The sequence below is a fragment of the Rana temporaria genome, chromosome 8 (genome assembly GCF_905171775.1).
Source record: "Rana temporaria chromosome 8, aRanTem1.1, whole genome shotgun sequence".
Taxonomy (NCBI): Eukaryota; Metazoa; Chordata; class Amphibia; order Anura; family Ranidae; genus Rana; species Rana temporaria.
In genome coordinates, this window is record NC_053496.1 from 21,090,844 (window position 1) to 21,116,193 (window position 25,350).

The following is a 25,350-nucleotide window of genomic DNA, read 5'->3' on the forward strand; positions in this document are numbered from 1 at the left end:
TTCGAATTACGAATTATTGAATTTACGAAATTTAGAATTTCCAAATTTTTTAATTTCCGAACTTTTTAATTTCCAATTTTTTTAATTTCTAAATTTTTTAATTTCCGAATTTTGGACATTTTGGAAATTCAGAATTTCGGAAGTTCAGAAATTTGAAAATTTGAAATTTCAGAAAATTCAAAACAATTAGAAATTAAATAACATTTTCAAATTTCCAAATTCTGAATTTTCGAATTACCAAATTTTCTAATTACCGAAATTCCGACTTCCGGATTCGGAATTCGGAAATTCGGTAATTCAAAAATGTCCAAATTCCGAATTTTCAAATTTCCGAATTCTGAATTTTTTAATTTCCAAAAAAAATGAAAAAACTAATAAAACGAAAGCTAAAACAAATTTTTTTTCGGCAGTGCACTGGCTGAGAAAGGGTTAATATCTAGGGGTAATCAAGGGGTTAACTGTGTGCCTAACAAGTGTAATGTGTGCTGCTTTAATTTTACTATCTGGCTGTTTTTTCTCCCTGCTTTTTAAACACAGAACTCTGTGTGTGATTGGGCACAGACAATAAGCTGATTTCAGCCAAAATCATTGGCTGAATACAGATGCCAAACTTGTGCTGTGCCCAATCACAGCACTGGTGAGCAGGGGACATACGCATGCGTGCCCCAAACCCAGAAGAAGGCTGATTACATACAAGTGATCATGCCTGCCGCCCACTTGCAGTATATTTACTGTGAGCAGTCAACAGGGGGTTAATTATTAACATAATTTATCCTTTTATGCCTTCTATGGATGCTTATCACAGTTATCGATCAGTAGTGAGCTGTAGGGGCAGTTCAAAGGTCCACATACAAGCGCTTCCTTCCTATATCTCCAGCTCATTTGCTAGTGTTAACCTAGCCATGCCTGTTGCAGGTTCATAGGGCCAGATTCACGTAGAATCGCGGTGGCGCACCGCCGCAAGTTTTCATCACAAGTGCCTGATTCACAAAGCACTTGCGATGAAAACTACGCCTGCGGCCTCCGGCGCAAGGCGGGCCAATTCAAATGGGCGTGTGCCATTTAAATTAGGCGCGCTCCCGCGCCGGACCTACTGCGCATGCTCCGTTTCCTAACTCCCGCCGTGCTTTGTGCGCCATGACGTCATTTTTTCGAACGGCGACGCGCGTAGCGTACTTCCGTATTCCCGGACGTGTTACGCAAACGACGTTAAATTTTAAATTTCGACGCGGGAACGACGGCCATACTTTAGACAGCAATACGTTTGCAGACTAAAGTTAGGGCACCTAAAACGACGACTAACTTTGCGACAGGAAATTAGACTAGCGGCGACGTAGCGGACGCGAAAATCCGTCGGGGATCCGCCGTAACTCCTAATTTGCATACCCGACGCTGGTTTATGACGCAAACTCCCCCCAGCGGCGGCCGCGGTACTGCAAACCTAAGATCCGACAGTGTAAAACAATTACACCTGTCGGATCTTAGGGATATCTATGCGTAACTGGTTCTATGAATCAGTCGCATAGATAGAAACAGGGATACGACAGCGTATCAGGAGATACGCCGTCGTATCCCTTTTGTGAATCTGGCCCATAGAGCTTATGAGCATCACAGCTCATTATGCCTTTGTCTTAGAGGTTTTTTTTGTTTGGGTTTACAACCACTTTAATCACTTGCCGACCGATATACGGCGGCACAATGGCAACGGTGGGCAGATGGGCGTACCTTCACGTCCCCTTTAATTTGCCGTGTAGCAGGCGCGCGCACGCCCGCCGCGTACTCCATGAGCTTGCCCCACGAACAAGGCATTTCCCTGTTCTCATACCTCCCAACTTTTTGAGATGGGAATGAGGGACACCTATCAGCAAAAGTATGCAGGCATAGGACACACCCCCTGCCACGCCCTCCACAGTTCAGCGCTTCGGTGAGAATGGAGGAGCAGAGCCGGAGAGCTGCTGATTGACAGTCAGCAGCTCTCCTCACCGGGAGCTGTGAGAACCGCTGATCGGTGGCTCTTCTGATAAAGGGGTCTGTGCTGATAATCAGTGCATTGATTATCAGCACAGCCCCCATCAGAGGTGCCAATCACACATTCTAATTAGTGCCCATCAAAATGCCAATCAGTGCCCATCAAAATGCCAATCAGTGCCCATCAGTAACTCCTGTCGGTGCCCATCACAGATGCCAATCAGTGCTCTTCAGTAATTGCTGTTGGTGCCTCCTCATCAGTGTTGCCCATCAGTGCCGCCTATCGGTACCACTTATTAGTACCCATTAGTGCCGCTTATCAGTGCTGCATATCAGTGCCCATCAGTGTTGTTTATTAGTGCCTATCAGTGCTGCATATTAGTGCCTCCTCGATTGCCTATCAGTGCCCCTTATCATTGCACATCAGTGCCAATATTGCTGCTTATTAGTGCCTATTAGTGCTGCATATTAGTGCTGCAAATGTGTGCCTCCTCATCAGTGCCACCTCATCGGTGCCCATCAGTGCCACCTTATCAGTGCCACCTCATCAGTGCCATCTCATCAGTGCGCGTCGGTGAAGGAGAAAACAACATTTTATAACAGAAACAAAGAAAAACATATTTTTTTCAAAAATGTCGGCATTTTTTCATTTGTTTAGCAAAAAATAAAAAACACAGAGGTGATCAAAATACCACCAAAAGAAAGCTCTATTTGTGGGAAGAAAATTATATAAAAGTTAGCTTGGATACAGCGTTGTATGACCACGTAATTGTCATACAAAGTGTGAGGCCGCGTACACACGACCGGTTTTCTCGTCAGAATCCAGCAAGAAACTCGATGGGAGACGTATTCTGCCGAGAAAACCGGTCGTGTGTACACTTTTTGCCGAGAAACCCTTCGGGAAACTCGTCGAGCCAAATAGAGAGCATGTTCTCTATTTCCTCGTTGGGCAATGGGAACATTTAGCTCAACGAGTTTTCTGACAGCCGAACAAGGAACTTGATGAGCAAAACGATGTGTTTTGCCCGTCGAGTTTCTCGGTCGTGTGTACGGGGCCTGACAGCTGAAAATTGGCCTGGGCAGGAAGGGTGTAAAAGTGCCCGGTATGGAAGTGTTTTTAAAGATGCTAACAGTTCTAAAGAGTCGTTAACCTCACCTCCACATTTTGGAAACTGCGTGGCATCCTGCCAGGTCGTGATGAAGGTTTATTGACCTGATTACCGGAAAATAATTTTGCAAAGAAGCATTATTGATTTCTATTATATAAAGTGGATTGTCTGTCACATTATGTTGAGTAAGGAAACATCCTGACCGTCCCGCTAGCATGACACATATTTATCGAAATGCAATCGCAACAAACTATGCCTATATTTAACAAAAAGTCTGTATTTTTTTGTCAACTTGAAAACTACTAAAGTAATTTTTTATGACGGGTCTGATAATAAAGTTGGATTTGCATTTAAATTTAATGTGCCTGTGAATTTTGTAGCTGAATTTATGATGAAGTAAAAAACGTCCCTGCGGAGACATCATAAAAACATGTTGTACAGCTGGGATAATAAACGCTCCTCTGACAAGAATCATAAGCGCTGTCTCTCAGAACTACCTGACTTTACTAAGTTACTGATTTTGTTAGGCCCCGTACACACGTCTGAGAAACTCGACGGGCAAAACACATAGGGGTAGATTCAACAAGCAATTGCGTCTGCGTAACCATAGTTACGCAGCGCAATTGCTTAGTTGCGCCGGCGTATCGACTGCTCCTGATTCAGGAAGCTCGATACGCCGACTGCAGCCTAAGATATGACTAGCATAAGGCTCTTTTGCCAGTCATATCGTAGGCTGCATTCTTACGATGGCCGCTAGGTGGCGTTCCCGTAGTGGTCAGCATAGAGTATGCAAATTGCATACTAACGCCGATTCACAACCCTACGCGCGCCCTGCGTACGCATTTTACGTCGTTTGCGTTCGTCGGGTTCCGCGTAAGGCTGCTCTTGCTATTAGCACGGGCAGCCAATGCTAAGTATACCCGTCGTTCCCCCGTCGCGATTTAAAAAAATTACGTCGTTTGCGTAAGTGAATCGTGAATGGCGCTGGACGCCATTTACGTTCACGTTAAAGCAAATGAGGTCCTTGCGACGTCATTTGCCGCAATGCACGTCTGGAAAGTTTCCCGACGGAGCATGCGCACTACGTTCGGCGCGGGAACACGCCTAATTTAAATGATCCACGCCCCCTACGGGATCATTTAAATTACGCGCCCTTACGCCGGGCATTTTTAAGGAGCGCCCACGCAAATTACGTAGCTACTACTTCATGAATGAAGCGTAGCGCAGTTAATTTACGGAGGCGCAGTGTTAAAAAGGTACGCTGCGCCTCCGTAAAAAATGCGCAATTCGTACCTGAATCTACCCCATAGTTTTGCTCGTCGAGTTCCTTGTGAAGCCGCCGAGGATCTCGGCGAGCCAAGTTTCCTCATTGACTAACGAGGAAATAGAGAACATGTTCTCTATTTAGCCCGACGAGATCCTCGTCGGTTTCCTCAGCCAAAAGTGTACAGACGCCCGGGTTTCTCGGCAGAATACGGCTCCGATCGAGTTTCTGGCTGAGTTCTGCCGAGAAACTCGGTCGTGTGTACGGGGCCTAAAATTTAGAGCTGCTCTTCAGAAGTATGGAACATTTCAATGACAAGACGCTAAGTGCTTAGCATTGCTTTTGGAAGGAGAACTATGGAAAGGCAAGGCTCTACAGTGACAAAACCACATAAATATTCCTATACAAGGTACACAATAGTTCTCCGCTAGACATGTGCACTTTGTCTCGTTCCAAATTCGTTTTTTAACCACTTTGCATCAAGGCCAATTCTGACACTTCGCTCCTACATGTAAAAATCATGGGCCAGATTCACAGAGAATTGCACTTGCGCCGCGTATCATAGATACGCTACGCCACCGTACCTTACCTGGCATATTTTGAAATCCTCAAAGATTTCGCGCCGTAAGTTACGGCGGCGTAGTGTATTTCTGGCGGCGGAATTCAAAACGGCGGGTAGGGGGCGTGATTAATTTAAATGAAGCGCGTCCCCGCGCCGATTGAACTGCGCATGCACCGTTTCGAAAATTCCCGCCGTGCTTTGTGCGAAATGACGTCGCAGTGACATCATTTTTTGAACTTAGACGTGAGCTACGTCCTTTCCTATTCACGGACGACTTACGCAAGAAAAAAATAATTGAAATTTCGACGCGGGAACGACGGCCATACTTAACATGGCAAGTCTATCTATACACCGCAAAATAGCAGCTTTAACTGTACGCAGGGAAAAGCCGACTAGCGACGACGTAAGAGAATGCGACGGCTACGCGTACCTTCGTGGATCGACGGAAAAAGCTAATTTGCATACCGGACGCGGAAAACGAAGCAAACTCCACCCAGCGGGCGCCGAAGTATTGCACCTACGATCCGAAGGCGTACGAAGCCGTACGCCTGTCGGATCGAACCCAGATGCCGTCGTATCTTGGTTTGAGGATTTAAACTAAAGATACGACGCGGCAAATTTTAAAGTACGCCGGCGTACCAGGAGATACACCGGCGTACTCTCACTGTGAATCTGGCCCCTTATTTTTTTTTTTGCTAGAAAATTACATAGAACCCCCAAACACTATGGCCCGGATTCACATACATCGGCGCATATTTATGCCGCCGTAGCGTATCTCTTTTACGCTACGCCGGTGCAGCGCACAGAGGCAAGCACTGGATTCACAAAGCACTTGCTCCCACTCGCTGTTAAAGATACGCTGGGTTTCCTCGGCGTAAGCCAGCGTAGGTGGAAGTGGGCGTGAGCCATGCTAATGAGGCGTGACCCCATGCAAATGATGGGCCAAGCGCCATAGAAGTACTTAAAATGAACGGCGCATGCGCCGTCCAGTGGGCGCATCCCAGTGTGCATGCTTAGAATCATGTCGAAACTACTCCCTAAAGATATGTCGAATCACTGCCTACGACGGGAACGTAACCTACGCCTAGTCATATTCACGTACAACGTAAACTACAAAAGATACGATGGCTTGTGTTCCCTGGTCCATACCTTTGCATCAGTTGCGCCTCCTATATGGGGAATAACTTTACGTCGGACGTACGACTTACGCAAACCACGTATATTATGCGCCGGGCGCAACTACGTTCGTGAATCGGCGTATCTCCCTCATTTACATATGTGCATGGAAAATTAATGGAAATGCACCCAGCGTAAATAGGCGCCCACGATACGAGGGTAGGGGGAGGAACCAAGGGACATGCTTTGGGCTGGAACCAAAGGACATGCTTGGTTGTGGGTAGGGGAAGGAAGCAAGGGACATGTGTGTTGGAACCAAGGGACATGCTTGGGTTTGGAACTAAGGGACATGCTTGGGGGTGGGTAGGGGGAGGAACCAAGGGACATGCTTGGGGCTGGAACCAAGGGACATGCTTGGTTGTGGGTAGGGGAGGAACCAAGGGACATGCCTGGGGTGGGTAGGGGGGGAACCAAGGGACATGCTTGGGGCTGGAACCAAGGGACATGCTTGGGGGTGGGTAGTGGAAGGAACCAAGGGACATGCTTGGGGTGTCTAGGGGTGGAACCAAGGGACAGGCTTTTGGGTGGAACCAAGGAACATGCTTGGAGGTGGGTAGGTGGTGGAGATGAAGGGTGACTCAGAAGGGCAGAGTTCCTGCACCTACTTTCTGAAAAATAAAGCCCTGCTTTACCTACACACTTTACCAAAGCGACATGTGTTAATGTGTAAATAGATGAATGTTACAACAAACTTAAGATGGGTATATGCCAATTTCTTATAATACGTATTAAGGAAAATTACCCTATGAACTTATTCAATGTTATTTTACTATAGTTCTTTGCTGCATTCTATGTATTTATTGCAGACTTATGTTAACTCCATACAACTGACAAAGTGGTGGATTTAGGCTTGAAACACATTTTTCTTGGGTGTAAATAAATCTGATCGCTCTTCATGTACATCACAACGCTGATCACCTTAATTGACATCATCATCGATCTACCACAATGGGTGCCTCTGCCATATCAGTATCTGGTGTGTTTTTTTTTCACTGCACTCCTGATAATCTATTACACTCCATCCACAATATTAATAGATTTGGGTGAAGTTGAACTAATCATTTGATTTGATAGATCAAATGATTACCAAATGGGAAGGAGTTGTAATCCGCCAATCGTCACACACAAGGGTCTTCCTTGAGTTGGCGCTGTGTAGTGAATTTCTCTACAGTTGCTAATCGGATTGCTAGCTTGTAAAGAACAATTCCCGTTACAATAGCAAAGCAGTCAATGCTTATTTAAGAAACAATTCCATTTCACCAAGGATTTATAGAGAGATTGGCAGCAGGAATTCTTGCAGCGAATTATTCTCTTGCAGAGATACCGATCACCCAGCATTAAAGAGCCTTATAAACCTGCTGAGTTCAAGAAATACGGTGCTGATGTGCGCTTGTAGATAGCATTATGGGTGCTAACTGAGATCTGCATAATTTACAATGCATCTTAATTGCGTTCTGCTTTGTTTAATAACACAGCTCACACCCGGCTGCTTCCTGGCACAGACACGTATATTTACTCCATCAGGTGCTTAGTCTGGTTAAGCAGTGCTATTGTGCGCAGGCGCCGTCTACAGCTGATCATAAATTCTGATGTTCGGTGGCCTTCGGCGGCACGCCTATGGTCCTGATAGTCCTGCAGTGCATCTGCACATGCGTGGGGTTTCCCTGTACAAATGCACATGGTAGCATGGAATTCACCAAACTGGCAGATTAATCGGTTCAAACCTTGTATAATGTACTAACCACATACTATGTTTTATAATGTGTATGTGTCCGACCCCCCTTATTTGCTGGGAGAGGACAATAGTTCTTTGGTGATTTTATCCACTTACGGACCGCCTACCATCATTATACGTCTGCTTTTGAATAAGGAATAAGACCCCTTTCACACTGGAGTGTTTTTCAGGCACTTTAGTGTGAAAGCATTCGGGGTTTCACATTGGGATTGCAGATGCAGCTTCTTTCAGGCACTTTACATGTGCTTTTTTAACGCTAAAGTGCCTTAACCACTTAAGCCCCGAACCTTTAGGCAGCTAAATGCCCAGGCCAGGTTTTGCGATTCGGCACTGCGTCGCTTTAACAGACAATTGCGCGGTCGTGCGACGTGGCTCCCAAACAAAATTGGCGTCCTTTTTTCCCCACAAATAGAGATTTCTTTTGGTGGTATTTGATCACCTCTGCGGTTTTTATTTTTTTGCGCTATAAACAAAAATAGAGCGACAATTTTGAAAAAAATTCAATATTTTTTACTTTTTGCTATAATAAATATCCCCCACAAACATATATACATTTTTTTTTCCTCAGTTTAGGCTGATACGTATTCTTCTACCTATTTTTGGTAAAAAAAAATCGCAATAGGCATTTATCGATTGGTTTGCGCAAAATTTATAGCGTTTACAAAATAGGGGATAGTTTTATTGCATTTTTATAAAAAAAAATTTTTTTACTACTAATGGCGGCGATCAGCGATTTTTTTCGTGACTGCGACATTATGGTGAAAACTTCGGACAATTTTGACACATTTTTGGGACCATTGTCATTTTCACAGCAAAAAATGCATTTAAATTGCATTGTTTATTGTGAACATGACAGTTGCAGTTTGGGAGTTAAACACAGGGGGCGCTGTAACTTTTAGGGATCACTGTGTGTGTGTTTACAACTGTAGGGGGGTGTGGCTGTAGGACTGACGTCATCGATCGAGTCTCCCTATATAAGGGATCACTCGATCGATGCAGCGCCATAGTGAAGCACGGGGAAGCCGCGACAGAGCGGCTATAAACAAATAGCCGCGCCGTCGTCCCGGATCGCTCCCCGCGGGAATCCGACCGCCGCATGTAGCGCGGGGGGGTCGCGATCGGACCCCCCACCCGCTAGAAGGAAAGGACGTACCTGTATGCCCATTTGCCTGTACGTGCCATTCTGTGGACGTACATATACATGCGGCGGTCGGGAAGTGGTTAAAAAACGCCCCAGTTTGAAAGGGGTCTTAAGGTTTCATAGCTTCCAACTGTCTCTGATTTCGGGGGACTGTCCCTGATTTGGAGCAATGTCCCTCTGTCCCTCAGTCCTCCTCATTTGTCCCTCATTTTGGTCTCATCTATATAGATGTATATAAAATGTACTTGTTATATATCAAAAAGTGTTTCCAAGTGCTAAACTTTTCTGCATTTGAAAATTCCAAAAGCCAATATACAGGAATAGTAGTGGGGGAAAAAAAGCACTTGTGGGTTTAACCAATCTTGTTTTTTGTATAATTCTCCTTTAAGGGGGTGTGGCAAGGGATGAGTCCTATTCCTGCATACTTTTGCTGATAGGTGTCCCTCATTCACCATCTCAAAAAGTTGGAAGGTATGAATGTTTTAAATTACAGGAACATATTTTACTCTCAGACTTTACTTTGGGGACTAAAGCTAAATGTACCGAAAGTAAAAAAAAACTCAAGACTCAAATGAGAGTTAAAGGGGTTGTAAAGATAAAAATATTTTCCACTTAAATTAACATCTGACACAGGGCCGGCCCTACCATGGGACCCGATGGTACCATTGTACCAGGCAGCACTTTCAGGGGGGCGGCAAATTGCCGCCCGCACGCCATCCCATTCCGCCAGCTCCGCTCTCCACTCCACTGTGGGGCTAATTGCCACCCGACCGCTCCTCCCGTTTTGCTCTCCGTTCCACTGTGGGGTTAATTGCATGAATAGAGCCATAACAGGTCCTTTTTATACTCCTATACATGTAAACAACCATAACAGGTCCTCTATATACTCCTTTATACATGTATAGAGCCATGATAGGTCCACTTTAGTTATCATGATATAAAATAATGGATGTGGGGGCATTTTGGTGGGCGTAATTTTTTTTTGGGGGGGGGGGGCAGCATTTCATTCTTGGTACCAGGCAGCACAATGTCTTGGGCCGGCACTGATCTGACAGTTGCTGATAAAGAAAAAAGTAATGATTGCCATTAAAAATACTTTTATACCTGTTAAAATCTAGCTTGTTTATCAACCTCCGTCATTCCTGAATCATTAGTACCACTCACTTCCTGGTTTGCTGTGCGCGTGCATTAATGCTAATTCACGGCCTAATGGGAACTACATTTCCCATTAGGCTTAGCGGCATCGCGCATGCGCAGAGCCTTTTTTTTTTAAAATCGCTGAACGAGAACGCCGCCACACTCCGCCCCTAGTATCCACCCATTCCCAGGTCCCCTGCCTACACGAAAAAAACAATGCACAAGAGGCAGAGCTACAGCGTTGTAGAGACGCCCACTTATGTCCTGCTTCCGTGCCTGTGAATGATAGACAGCGTCTTCACGCAGGTCACGCAGGGCTGTAGTCATAGGGAGGGGGGTGAGCACGTTCTGCTTTCCACCATGCAAAACGGTTCAGATGCTGATGGAAAGCAAGAAGAAAAGAGACAGGAAACGGCATTTTAAAAGCTGGATTTCTCTAATTTGGAGGGGAAATGGAAGGACGGGGTAAGTGATATTGTAATGCACTAGCTTACAGCAAGCAATTTAGGCAATAAAAAACGAACCTTTAGTGTTCCTTTAACTTCTATTTGGTTTCACATCCATTCATCTAAAGCCAACTGTCATTTGGTCACAGAATATCCTTCCTGTAGTGTATTTTAATTTACAAGTACGCAGTTTTATTACTTTTAGTGATTTGCACCATATGGAATATGATGTACTTATTGAAAATTACAGCAGATGTCATCTGTTCCCTTAATTTAAATGTGCTTACTTTTTTTTTTTTTTCATTGCGTTTGCCAGGTGTGTCGTATGGACCAGAGATGACAAAGTCTTTTTCTTCAACCCAACAATCCAGTTGTCAGTGTGGGACAAGCCAATCGATTTGAAGAATCGGGTGGATATAAACCGAATTATCGAGGACCCGCCGCATAAGCGCAAATTGGAATCTCCTCCAAGTAATTAAACTCTGCGGTTACCATTTACTATTTTATTCTGTACACATGACATGTTGTAATGATATCTATAGTGGGATAAATAGTTAATAATGTTGAAGAAGTCCCTTGCCTTCCAGTTGAGCTATGGATTGATAAGGCGTTACTTTTCCACATGAGGATTTCCCTTATATCTGGTATTTGAAGAGAACCAATAGCCTTTTTAATGCTTTTAGATGTACATATGAAATAATAATAATCTAATAATAATAATATTTAAAAACTTGTGTCTTGTGTATTTGTGTAGTTTCAGTGTACATGGAGAGGCCATTTTCTCTCGTATACACGGTCGGAATTTCCGACAACAAATGTTTGATGGGAGCTTTTGGTCGGATATTCCGACCGTGTGTACAGTGGGTGACCGCGATATTGTGTCAATCTCGCTCCCTTTCTCGGCGAGATTGACCACCTACGAGCCCCATCGCAGGAGCCAGCGCCATGCTGGCCAGCCGTGATGGAGACAAAGCCGTCATAGAAGCGACGGGAGATCCGACTTGGATTCCCGCCAATTCTAGCGTCAGCATTTGGTATGCATTCCTGAAAGGGAGAACTCCACGCCAATTTTTAAATAAAAAACCGGCATGGGTCCCCCCCCCAGGAGCATACCAGGCCCTTAGGTCTGTTATGGGTTGTAGGGAGACCCCCCCTACGCCGAAAAAACGACGTAGGGGGTCCCCCTACAATCCATACCAGACCCGTATCCAAAGCACGCTACCCGGCCGGCCAGGAAGGGAGTGGGGACGAGCTAACGCCCCCCCTCCTGAGCCGTACCAGGCTGCATGCCCTCAACATGGGGGGGTTAGGTGCTCTGGGGCAGGGGGCGCACTGCGCCCCCCCCACCCCAGAGCACCCTGTCCCCATGTTGATGAGGACAGGGCCCCTTCCCGACAACCCTGGCCGTTGGTTGTCGGGGTATGCGGGCGGGAGGCTTATCGAAATCTGGGAGCCCCCTTTAATAAGGGGGCCCCAGATACCGGCCCCCCACCCTAAGTGAATGAGTATGGGGTACACCGTACCCCTACGCATTCACCTGCAAGTAAAGTGTTAACACAAATAAACAACACAGGGTATTAAAATATTTTATTAGTCTGCTCCGGAGGCCCCCCTGTCTTCTTTAGCTCTTTCAGCAGGGGGGGCTTCTTCTTTCGCTCTCCGGGGGGTCTTCTCCGCTCTCGGGGGTCTTCTCCGCTCTCCGGGGGGGTCTTCTTCTATGTTCGCCGCTCTCCGCTGTTGACTCGGCGCACCCCGGTTCTTCCTCCCGCTGTCCGGTGCCTTCTCCTTCAGGGCTGGCCGCCGCTATACTAGCGGTGGCCAGTCCGCTCTTCTGTGACGTCATCTTCTTCACTTCTCTTCTTCTGCCTTCTCCCGATGTTGACACAACGCCTCTCCTCGCTGCAATGACGGGTGCGCGGCTTGCATCTGACTTATATAGGCCTCACAGTCCCATCATGCTCCGGTACCTACCCACGTGGTACCTACCCACGTGGGTAGGTACCGGAGCATGATGGGACTGTGAGGCCTATATAAGTCAGATGCAAGCCGCGCACCCGTCATTGCAGCGAGAAGAAGCGTCATGTCAACATCGGGAGAAGGCAGAAGAAGAGAAGTGAAGAAGATGACGTCACAGAAGAGCGGACTGGCCACCGCTAGTATAGCGGCGGCCAGCCCTGAAGGAGAAGGCACCGGACAGCGGGAGGAAGAACCGGGGTGCGCCGAGTCAACAGCGGAGATCGGCGAACATAGAAGAAGACCCCCCGGAGAGTGGAGAAGACCCCCGTGAGCGGAGAAGACCCCCCGGAGAGCAGAAGACCCCCCCGGAGAGCGAAAGAAGAAGCCCCCCCTGCTGAAAGAGCTAAAGAAGACAGGGGGGGGCCTCCGGAGCAGACTAATAAAATATTTTAATACCCTGTGTTGTTTATTTGTGTTAACACTTTACTTGCAGGTGAATGGGTAGGGGTACAGTGTACCCCATACTCATTCACTTAGGGTGGGGGGGCGGTATCTGGGCCCCCCTTATTAAAGGGGGCTCTCAGATTCCGATAAGCCTCCCGCCCGCATACCCCAACAACCAACGGCCAGGGTTGTCGGGAAGGGGCCCTGTCCTCATCAACATGGGGACAGTGTGCTCTGGGGTGGGGGGGCCGCAGTGCGCCCCCCTGCCCCAGAGCACCTAACCTCCCCATTTTAAGGGCATGCAGCCTGGTACGGCTCAGGAGGGGGGGGCGCTCGCTCGTCCCCACTCCCTTTCTGGCCGGCCGGGTAGCGTGCTTTGGATACGGGTCTGGTATGGATTGTAGGGGGACCCTCTACGTCGGTTTTTTGGCGTAGGGGGGGGTCTCCCTACAACCCATAACAGACCTAAGGGCCTGGTATGCTCCTGGGGGGGGGAACCCATGCCAATTTTTAATTAAAAAATTGGCGTGGAGTTCTCCCTCTCAGGAATGCATACCAAATGCCGACGCTAGAATTGGCGGGAATCCAAGTCGGATCTCCCGTCGCTTCTATGACGCGCACGCTGGGATGTGCTTTGTCTATTCCAGCGAGTGCGAGATTTCGGCACCATGTCGCCGAGAATCAGCGCGATGCCGTCGTGCTAAAAACACAATATCGCAGTCACCCACTGTAGGCTTCATCGGACATTTGCTGTCGGAATTTCCGACAACAAATGTTTGAGAGCTGGTTCTCAAGTTTTCCGACAACAAAAGTTCTTGTCGGAAATTCCGATCGTCTGTATGCAAAAATACTACGCATGCTTGGAATCAATTTGACGCATGCTCGGAATCATTGAACTTAATTTTTCTCGGCTCGTCGTTGTGTTGTACGTGACCGCGTTCTTGGCGATCTAAATTTCCGACAACATCTGTGTGAACGTGTGTATGCAAGACAAGCTTTAGCCAACATTCCGTTGGAGAAAAATCCATGGTTTTGTAGTCGGAACGTCCGATCGTGTGTACGCGGCATTAGGCTTCATGTACACTACTGCTGGTAAATGGACGTTTAGGAGCAGTTGGGCATTTTTTTCAGCTGTTCCTGAACTCTCTTCTGTTATCTTATCAGTACATGTACACAGGGGTGTTATAGTACTTTCTAGGCAGTTGAGTTTAGAGGCTTTTTTTTTTTTTAAGAGGTTTTTCACTGTCGTTCATCAGCTGTCAGTTTCCAGCGTTCAGAAGAGGTTTTCAACTGCCCCCAGTACATGAGGCCTAAGTTTAAAGGCATTTCAAACGACAAACCCTCCAAAACGCGGTTAAACATGGTAACCCATGTTTAGCCGTGTTTCGTTTACAGGCGTTTTTCGTTTCTGGCCATTTAAAAAAAATCGTGGGATACTATCTGTCCAGTTAAATCGTTCAGGTGAGGTTGTAAAAATGTCCCGTGTACATTAAGCCTAATTACGCAGGCTCTGTTTGTTAGTCCGTTTTTCTGATCCGTGACGATCCTCTTCTCTTACTGCAATCCTTATTGAATACAATAGATGCTGCAGAATTGAATATGAGCTTGTGGGAATAAAGGTACTGGGGCAGCCATCACTGGTTTAGTTTGATTGGTGCAGGCTCTGGGGATTCACTTCACTGGATGCAATTTTATTTCCAGGTCACTGACTGCCTAGGCAGCGAAGCAAGTAGCTAGAAGTGAAAAATGACAGGAGCATCTAACAGCTTTGGCACTTTACATGAAAGGGGATCATTTGGAATTGCTCATCTTAGGGCATGGCGGAATCACATATACACTATATTACCAAAAATATTGGGACGCCTGGCTTTACACGCACATGAAATTTAATGACATCCCAGCCTTATTCTGTAGGGTTCAATAGTAAGTTGGCCCACCCTTTGCAGCCGTAACTCTTCTGGGAAGGCCGTCCACAAGGTTTAGGAGTGTGTCTATGGGAAGGTTTGACCATTCTTCCAGAAGCGCATTTGTGAGTTCAGGCACTGATGCTGGACAAGAAGGCCTGGCTCACAGTCTCCATACCAATTCATCCCAAAGGTGTTCTGTCGGGTTAAGTTCAGGACTCTGTGCAGACCAAACAAGTTCCTCCACCCCAAACTCACTCAACCATGTCTTTATGGACCTTGCTTTTTTGCACTGGTCCAAATCATTTGGTGGAGGGGGATTATGGTGTGGGGTTGTTTTTTAGGGCTTGGCCTTGGCCCTTTAGTTCTAGGGAAGGGAACTCTTAAGGTGTCAGCATACCAAGACATTTTGGACAATTTCATGCTCCCAACATTGTGGGAACAGTTTGAGGATGGCCCCTTCCTGTTCAAACTTTAAGAAGAAAGGAACTGGTGCACACAGTTGTATTCAAAACAGTCCAGCCAACTAAAAACAACAGCCCAGATTCTCAAAGGGCTTACGACGGCGCAACACAATGTACGCCGTCGTAAATCCTAATTTGTGGCCGTCGTATCTATGCGACTGATTCTTAGAAAAACTCCTTATTTGGGATAATTGTTATTCTAATAGCTATTGGTACCATAAGGTCTAGGATGTGGTCTACTATACTGGAGCAGGGCCCACTAAGTAACATCTTAGATGTGGTCTACTATACTGGAGTAGGGCCCACTAAGTAACATCTTAGATGTGGTCTACTATACTGGTAGAAGACTGACTGAGTGACATGCAGGTTATGTTCTCTGTGAACAGTAAAAGGCATATTACATACAAAGCTCAGATACAGCCTCTTATGTTATTTACTATAATTAAACATCTCACTAGCAATCCTGTAAAGCTCTCAGACCAAACTATGTAAAAATCATGAAACGTAAGTTTGTATTTTTTGCCAAAACATGACAGCTCAAAAGCTATACAAAGGGTCCTCATGGCTGGTGAGTCCTACATTACCTTTTCATAAAGTGATGTGTTATATAAATTATGTGACTATAATTCAAAAGGTGGGGTTTAATGGGACTTTGATTGTGCCTTGTGATGGATGGACAAAAAGATATATATATATACCACAATTATGAAAAAATTGAAAAGTTTTATTTGCCTACCATAGGCAGAAGCTTCTTTAAAAGTCTATTACAGTTTAGGACAAGATACAGTCTACTATTGCTTGAATTCAGGATGTGCAGGCCCTGGAGGTGTCAAGAGATATGGCCTACGCATTTTGCGGGGAACCCCCGCTTCTTCAGGGCCTTGAAAATAGCACAAATAAACATCATGATGCTATATGATTTTTTTTGTGCTATTTTCAAGGCCCCGATGAAGCGGGGGTTCCCGTGAAACGCGTCAAAGAAACCCATATTGAGAAAATATGAAAGACATAATACTGAAGCCGACCTCTCCTGAAAATGCTACCTGGAGGCCATGTTGATCCTTACGCTTTAAAGCTTTGAGTCACTGACCTGTAACATAAGTAAGCAGATTAAAAGCTTTGACTTCAACCCAAACTTCCTGGTCTGTGTATGTGTTCAAAATCTGTGACTCAAAAAGTGTTCCCGGCAAAAAAATAAATAATTAGAAGAGTACCTCAGTGTCGGCATTGCAGCTGATGTTTCCATCAGCTGTCGCGTGCTGCCGCCGCATGCGTGAGGCCCCGCTCCTCATTCCTATTTGCCCGGCGGCCGGGGGAAGAGGAGGGAACCCTGCGGTGACGTCACGGGCCCTGGTCCGGACTCCCAGAAGTGGGAAAGAATACCTGTCCCCCTCCCCCCGAAAGGTGCCAATTGTGGCACCGGAGGGGGGGGGGGTAATCAGATGAGCAGAAGTTCCACTTTAGGGTTTTGTGACACTTTTGTGCACTTTTCTGGCATACAAATTTAGATGGGGGGAATATTTTGGTAATGCACTAATTGATGTACCCAATGAGCACAACAATATGTACTCTGATCATTAACAGCTTTGATTCCATTTCTTTGTGACTTTAATTGCATTGCTCCTACCCCCTTAAGTAGCTAGTCTGATGTGGAAAAAAAAACATTTAGAAATATTTAAAAGCATTTGAAGTGTAGCTGCAGATCTGATCGAAAAGGAAATTCCCTGCCAGAAGTCTAAATCAATTTGGCACAGGGATATTCTTCAGTATCTCAGACTGAACCAAGGCTTTGTATTCCTAAAACTTATGAGTTCATTAGGTATTTTGTATGTGGCTCTGAGATGGGAATTGGTGCTCTCTATCGGGATTGAGATACTTGGCTTCCAAATAGGAACATAAAATTGTCATTAAGGGTGTTCATTTGGGCATTTAAACGTTATGTTCATTCTGGATTAAGGAACTTTTTTTTTTATTTTTTTTTGTCTACCAGCTACTAAAAAAGACGGACTTATCCCAGAAGATCTGAATGACGAACATAGCGCAAAGATTAAGAGAAACAAGTGAGTAGAGAGCCCATGACGGTGGTACCTTTCTTTCCTCCCAATGTGAAGCTTATTCCCCGATAAGGAAAATCAACAACCTCGTCTCACGGTGAATGATTTTGAAAGTTTGTTTAGAAGAGAACAATTACAAAGCAAATATTAGGAAGCAGAGAAATTAACATGCAGAGATCAGATCGGATGTCTTCATCACCGGGAGCTTTTATAAACACCAATCTTGGATACTTGCCATGCAGTATCTCCTAAAACGTCTTACGTTAACTCTTTAAGAATTTGTCCAGACCACACATAACTTAGCTACAAGAAACATCAATTTGTGTATTTATGAAACGTCTTTACTAGGGTTGAGCGAACCCGAACTTTAAAGTTCGGGTTCGTACCGGACTTTTGGGTTTTTGGTACTCGCACCCAAACCCGAACAATTTGATGTAAGTTTGGGTTCGGGTACGGTGTTCGGCAATGTAATGGCGCGCTGCAGGGCAACCAATCACCATTTGTTTTAATTGTGTGACCTAGAAGCCATCACAGCCATGCCTACTAATGGCATGGCTGTGAATGGCCAGTGCAGCATGTGACCCAGCATGTGACCCAGCCCCTATATAAGCTAGAGGCACATAGCACAGCTTGTCACTCTGCTTTAGTTAGGGTAGGGAAAGGCTGCTGCTGCTGCTTGTAGGGAGAGAAATATATAGGAGTAAGTCCTGCTTCAGAAATCAAATTACACCAGCACTGCATATGTTCCTGTGAGATACTCTGCATTAGATACTTTAGGGAAAGGTTCCTGATTGTGCTTATAGGGACAGAAATATATAGGAGTCAGTCCTGCTTCAGAAATCAAATTACACCAGCACTGCATATGTTACTGTGAGATACACCCTTTAGATATATTTCTTCTATTGTGCTATTCAAAAAACATCCATTTAGGGCAAAAAAAAAAAAAATTGCAGTGTTTCCTCCAGTGTTTGCAGTTTTTCCTCCATATCTGTACGTGTGAGATAAACACTTTAGCTGGTGTTCTTCTATTGTTCTATTCAACAAACACCCATTTAGGACAAAAAAAAATATTTTGCAGTGTTTCCTCCAGTGTTTGCATTTGTTCCCCCATATCTGTATATATTTTTTTTATGTTATTTTAAGTTATTTCCCTATCCAGATTTATTTGCAGAGTACTTGCCATGCTCTTACCAACATGTTGCTGCCATTTGTAGCCCTCTAGCCCTTTCCATTAGTGTTTTAGAGACATTTTAGTACTGAAAAGTTCGGGTCCCCATTGACTTCAATGGGGTTCGGGTCAAGTTCGGGTCCCGAACCCGGACTTTTTTCCGAAGTTTGGCCGAACCTGTCGAACCCAAACATCCAGGTGTCCGCTCAACTCTAGTCTTTACTATGAAACGTACTTTGAAATGTCTCACTGTACAATATTAGTGCTGGTTCACACGGGAGCAACACGACTTCAGCACGACTTGAAGCAACTTACAACGCGACTTCAAGTTGCCTCCAGGACAGGCGACTTTGCCAGTGGCCAATCAAACAATAATCAGCCCTGTGGGAGGGAGGGGTTTGCCTGAGAAAACTATTTTCTCTTCCTGTAAAGTTGCTTCAGTTAAGATGGAGATCCGACTTTGGAGGCAACTTCCATTATAATCAATGGGTACAAGTTGCCTAGAAGTTGCCTTGAAGTAGTACAGGAAGCTTTTCTGAAGTCGGAGCGACTTCAGTAGTGTACAATTAGACGGCTCTCATTCACTTCAATGGAATTTCTCATGTCGCGCGACTTGGGGCGACACAAGTCGGATCCCAAGTCGCTGTAGTGTGAACCGGCACGGAAACTAATTGTCTGTAATTGTTTATCCACAGACTGCACAACAACACATTCCAGGGACATTGGTCCAACAAAATCATTTTGCAAAGTAGCTTCTAGAAAGTGATCCTGCGATATAAAGAAATTAAAGGGTTTGTAAAGGTAAAACATTTTTTCCCTAAATAGCTTCACTTACCTTAGTGCAGTCCTCTTTCACTTACCTCATCCTTCAATTTTGCTTTTAAATGTCCTTATTCATTCTGAGAAATCCTCACTTCCTGTTCTTCTGTCTGTAACTCCACACAGTAATGCAAGGCTTTCTCCCTGGTGTGGAGAAAGCCTCTTGAGGGGGGAGGGGGCAAGCAGGAGTGTCAGGACACTCTCTACTTTGCAGATAGAGAAAGGAGCTGTGTGACACTCCTGCTCGCCCCCTACCCCCTTTAAGAGGCTTTCTCCACACCAGGGAGAAAGCCTTGCATTACGGTGTGTAGTTACAGACAGAAGAACAGGAAGTGAGGATTTCTCCGAAGAAATAAGAACATTTAAAAGCAAAATCGAAGGATGAGGTAAGTGAAGGAGGACTGCACTAAGGTAAGGGAAGCTATTTAGGGGAATTTTGTTTTACCTTTACAACCCCTTTAACATTAGCATATAAGCACTTTATAGTATTATTTAGCTATTAGTATGTAGAGTTTGGATGCTACCAGTTACTATCATCCACCATATCACCCTGCTGCCAGACCTCCATCTATCACTCTCAGGCCCCCGTACACACGAGGAGACATGTCCGATGAAAACGGTCCGCGGAGCTTTTGGTCTGATGTGTGTACACACCATCAGCCCAAAATCCCCGCGGACAGAGAACGCGGTGACGTAGAAGACACCGAAGTTCTCAAACACAGAAGTGCAATGCTTCCACGCATGCGTCGAATCAATGCGCGGTATTTCGGGACGCTGGTTACACGTCATAACCAGCGGACATGTCCAATTAGGTGTACTAACCATCCGACGGACATGTTTCCAGCGGACAAGTTTCTTAGCTTGCTGGAAACCTGTCCGCTAGGCCGTACACACGGTCGGACATGTCCGCGGAAACTGGTCCGCGGACCAGTTTCAGCGGACATGTTCGACCGTGTGTACGCGGCCTCAGAGACAATGAACAGTCATTTGCTTTGTTTTGTTTTTGTTTATTTGGGGGATATAACTTGGTTGGGTAAAGGGGTTATGGGATGCCCATAGAACAGATCACTTTGCCATCATGGTTACAGAATTGGTTAAATGAATTGAGCTTTTGAAGAACTGATAGACTCTAATATTCACAATCACTTCCCCTGCATAAACTCCTGCAGACCGTTGCTCCTCCTCTGCATCAACTCCTGCAGACTGTTAAGCCTCGTAGCTTGCCAGGAATCTCGTCGGGAAAAACTAAGTTTTTTTCCAGACGAGATTCCCGGCCGTGTGGACTCCTCTCCTCCTGCACAAAACTTTACTGTGAAATATAATGCCGCGTACACACGATCGGGCTTTTGCCTGACCAAAAGCTCATCGGAATTCCGACGACTTCCATTGGAGTAAAATAAAACATGTTCTATATTTAAACTCAGATGGAATTTCTCCAATGGGGCATACACACGGTCGGAATTTCCTATGAAATAAAGTCCATCTGACTTTTTCCATCGAAAATTCTGATCGTGTGTATGCGACATTAGTCTTTACGCCTCATCATCTTCCTTTACCCCAGGGATTACTCTGAATGGTCTCTAGTACTCCGGTACCCCTTATTGGCCCTTATTGGCAGCCTAGATGTTTTTAGCAGCTTGAGTTAGTGGACTACTGATCCCAGCTAGCCGACTTGCAAATCCTGTGCCTGCAGGCCACATAAGTTTGGCACAAAACCCTACAGTCTCTCCTCTGGCCTTGCACCCAGCTCCCCTGGCATGCCTCCTCCAGGTATCCACTGCGCCTCACTCACCGACCTTCTCCAGCCCTGAGTCCATGGTGAAGAACTTAACCGGACATGCGTTCCAATAGCTTCTCCAGCCCCTTTGTTCCAGGACACCTCTTCCATGACAGTGTAAGGACAAGGCTCCCTCCCAGCTCCCGGGCTCCTCAGCCAAGGCGCGCACTCCCCCCTAGATGGGGATGGGCCTCCTGCTACAATCTAGCACTCCATTCTTCACGTCTCTCAGCCAACAACTCCCCTCCAGTGGGCTGGACCTGAGCTTATGAAGGAGGCCTTCCCCCTGCCAATTCCAGTTGGGGATTGGTCAGGGCTCCTCACGTGAGCTCCCTGTCACTCCAGCTGCCAGCCCTGCCTCTCTTCCAGAACATTCTCCCTGGAAGCAGGGGGGTGCCCAAGAACTGAAGTGGTCACACCCACTGCTATACTAACCACTCCCTGCCCCCAGATCAAAACAAGCAGGCCAAGCTGGAAGCATAGGCCTGCCTAAATGTACCTGCCTGGCAGCTTATCACACACAAATTCTTACCTCTAGCACCTACCTATGGTAGAGGGTGCTACAAGCACATTGTGAACATACTGTATAATAATTGTTTTCCTTTATAATCAGTAAGGTAGTACAACATGAAAAAAGGGGGAAAAACAGGACTTTTAAGGTAGCCACTAGTTTCCCAAGTTGAAAGAAATGCTCAACAATATACAAGAATAACAATTTTAAATTTTATTAGAAAATATTTAAATTGATGAGAAACTGTAAGCATCATATAATATGTGCTAACACAACATTCTCTCTCCCATATATGCTAAGTAATAGTGTACCGTATATACTCGAGTATAAGCTGACCCGAATATAAGCCGAGGCGCCTAATTTAACCACAAAGAACAGGGAAAACGTATTGACTCGAGTATAAGCCTAGGGTGTCCATCTGCATGCCTCACTGTGCCTCACTTTGCCTCACTGTGTCCATTTGCATGCCTCACTGTGTCCATGCCTCACTGTGTCCATGCCTCACTGTGCCCATGCCTGACTGTGCCCATGCCTCACTGTGTCCATGACTACCGTAGAGTGATGTTTAACATGGGAGTCGATGGAGGGGGTTCCCGTCTTTGAAAAATCAGTGCTCCCCAGCCGTAGGTCCCCTAGACAACAAACTTTGCACACTTGTAGAGAAGAAATGGGGCTACATGTGTGCCAAGTTCCGGGTCCAGGGGACCTATGACTGGCCGGTACCAGGGCCCCAAATTCACCAGAGAAATTACTATGGAAGGGGAGCCGGCTTTGAAAAATCTGTGCTCTTGGACAGCAAACTTTGCACACTTATAGAGAAAGAGTGGGGCTACATGTGTGCCATGTTTGGGGTCCAGGGGACCTATGGCCAGCCGGTACCGGGTCCCCAAAGTCCAGAAGATCAGGCGCAAAAAGGTGACTCGAGTATATACCAAGGGGGGCATTTTCAGCACAAAAAAATGTGCTGAAAAACTTGGCTTATACTCGAGTATATACGGTAAGTGGTTTATAAAACATAGCCTAAGCAAAATGGTCCACAGTACAAACATGAGTCATATGCATCTGTATGGTGGTTATCCATAGATGAGGGACACATGCGAGGGCATTGTGGTATTACCAAATGGATCACTACGCGTTTAGCCAACAGCTTCTTCAGGGAAACTTAAAGCGGGGTTCACCCTTAGAGGGCACTTTTTCCCCTTAGATTCCTGCTCGTTTTCTCTAGGGGAATCGGCTATTTGTTTTAAAATATGTGCAGTACTTACTCGTTTACGAGATGCATCCTCTCCGTCGCTTCCGGGTATGGGCTGCGGGAATGGGCGTTCCTTCTTGATTGACAGTCTTCCGAGAGGCTTCCGACGGTCGCATCCATCGCGTCACGATTTTCCGAAAGAAGCCGAACGTCGGTGCGCAGGCGCAGTATAGAGCCGCACCGACGTTCGGCTTCTTTCGGCTACGAGTGACGCGATGGATGCGACCGTCGGAAGCCTCTCGGAAGACTGTCAATCAAGAAGGAACGCCCGCTCCCGAAGACCCATACCCGGAAGCGACGGAAGAAGATGCATCTCGAAAACGGGTAAGTACTGCTCATATTTTAATACAAATAGCCGATTCCCCTAGACCGAACGAGCAGGAATCTAAGGGGAGAAAAAAAAAATTTAATAAATGGGTGAACTCCCGCTTTAATTGGCACAAGGTTAGAACAGAGAGCATGGAATATCTATTCCGTATAATGGGAGGAGGGGGGGAGGGGCGAGCAGCCATACCGAGAAGAGGAAGGACGTGCAGTGGAAGAATCAGGAGCCCGACCAGGGCAAGCCCTTTGTATTTATATGTCCTGCACCAAAGGTTGCAATAACTATAATTCAAAGGACTGGTCAATTTAAATACAAATGATGAGACAGCAATTTCAGAGAGTTCAAAAGTCACCTGGTGCCTTTTGAATAAGGCTCCAAAGCATACTGCCGCCGATCCCAGCTTAAAGCGATTCCTGTCGGGTAAAATAGCAGAGCCGTCTGCATGGTAGTACAACATACAGTATGATGTGCTAAAGTGCGCACTAACCTATATCAGCCAATCCGATCTCATTGTACTAGAGAGAAATGACTGAATGTTCTAACTCTTCTCAATATTTCCAGATGGAAACATGGTGAATCAAAGGTGACACTGGAGTGTATATATATATATATATATATATATATATATATATATATATATATATATATATATATATATATATATATATATATATATATATATATATATATATATATATATATATATATATATATATATATATATATATACACAAACCCCTTTAATAAGTTAGACATTTCTTGGATGACAGTATAAAATATTTTTTGAAATGAACAGAGATTTTCTCACCCAGACCTGCATCTACATCCTATAGCCAATATACATCACTCTTCAAGTTATAAAGATTCTTGCATCAGTAAACTGTTACTTCATTAAACCTGCACTTCTCTCCATTTTTCTAGCGTTGTCATTTATCATTCAAGCAGAAGCAAGTAATTAATCTCACTGGCATTAAATCAAGCATCTATGTGACACTAATGTTCTAATGGACTTCTTAATTAGATGTCGTGAACAAATAAATGAAGACTTGATTTGTATAGCCTGTAAATGTATAAAACAGGGTTACCTAGAACCATATTGTTCACATCCTTACAAGCTTTTCTTGCATGGTATATCTTTAACCACTTCCGGACCGCCGCATGTACATTTACGCCGGCAGAATGGCACGGACAGGCACATTGGCATACCTGTAAGTCCCTGCCTAGACGTGGGTCGGGGGTCCGATCGGGACCCCCCCCCCCCGAGAGATCCGGGACGAGGGCGCCCCCTCGCGAATGGGGAGAGCCGTATGTAAACATATCGCTGCTCCGGCGCTGTGACTGACAAATATGATTTGCTGGGATTACGTATTCTGTAATCCTTGAACATCATAGCCCTCTTCTCTGGGAGTGTCTAATTACTGTGTAGGCTGGCCCAGCTCCTCCATCCTTCCCTCCCCTCCCTACATAAGCTTTTATGTAGCTGTCAGAGAGGAGTGAAAGGTTTTTGTACACTTGAGTGATAGTGCAGAGTCTGTTGGGGCTGCTTCTTTCAAGATGGTGGCACCCAGCAGCAGTCTCATGCCCTGTACACACGACCGGTTTTCCCGTCTGAATAAAACTTTTTTTCCGACGGAATTCCGCTCAAGCTGTCTTGCATACACACGGTCACACCAAATTCCGACGGTCAAGAACGCGTTGACGTACAATACTACGACGAGCTGAGAAAAATGAAGTTCAATGCTTCCGAGCATGCGTCGACTTGATTATGAGCATGCATGGTTTTTAGTCTGTCGGAATTGCATCCAGATTAACGGAAGTTTCGTAAGAATATTTTTTCATCGGAAAAATTGAGAAAATGTTCTCAATCTAATTTTGTCTGACTGTCCGACGGAAAAAGTCAGATGAGGCATACACACGGATGTAAAAATCCGATGAAAAGCTTCCGTCTGACTTTTTCCATCGGAAATTCCGCTCATGTGTACAGTACAAGGCATCAGGGCATTTTTGAATGTGTACACAAAAGAATCCTTTACAGGTAAAACTATACATAAAATACATTCAGTGCCCAGATATTCTTATGGGACACATTTTTTTGTTCAAATTAACAGTCTGGCGACAGGGTCTCCTTAGCCACTTGC

At 45.5% G+C, this 25,350-nt stretch overlaps 1 protein-coding gene across 1 annotated transcript in view; it reads left to right on the forward strand.

Annotated features, from left to right (window-relative positions):
- TCERG1L (transcription elongation regulator 1 like) overlaps positions 1-25,350 on the forward strand; it is a 272,474-nt gene that overhangs the window by 225,397 nt on the left and 21,727 nt on the right. The window contains exons 8-9 of the mRNA XM_040361370.1: positions 10,855-11,009; positions 17,297-17,366. Of these exons, the coding sequence (XP_040217304.1) occupies positions 10,855-11,009; positions 17,297-17,366 (225 nt within the window). The remainder of the gene's footprint in view (positions 1-10,854; positions 11,010-17,296; positions 17,367-25,350) is intronic.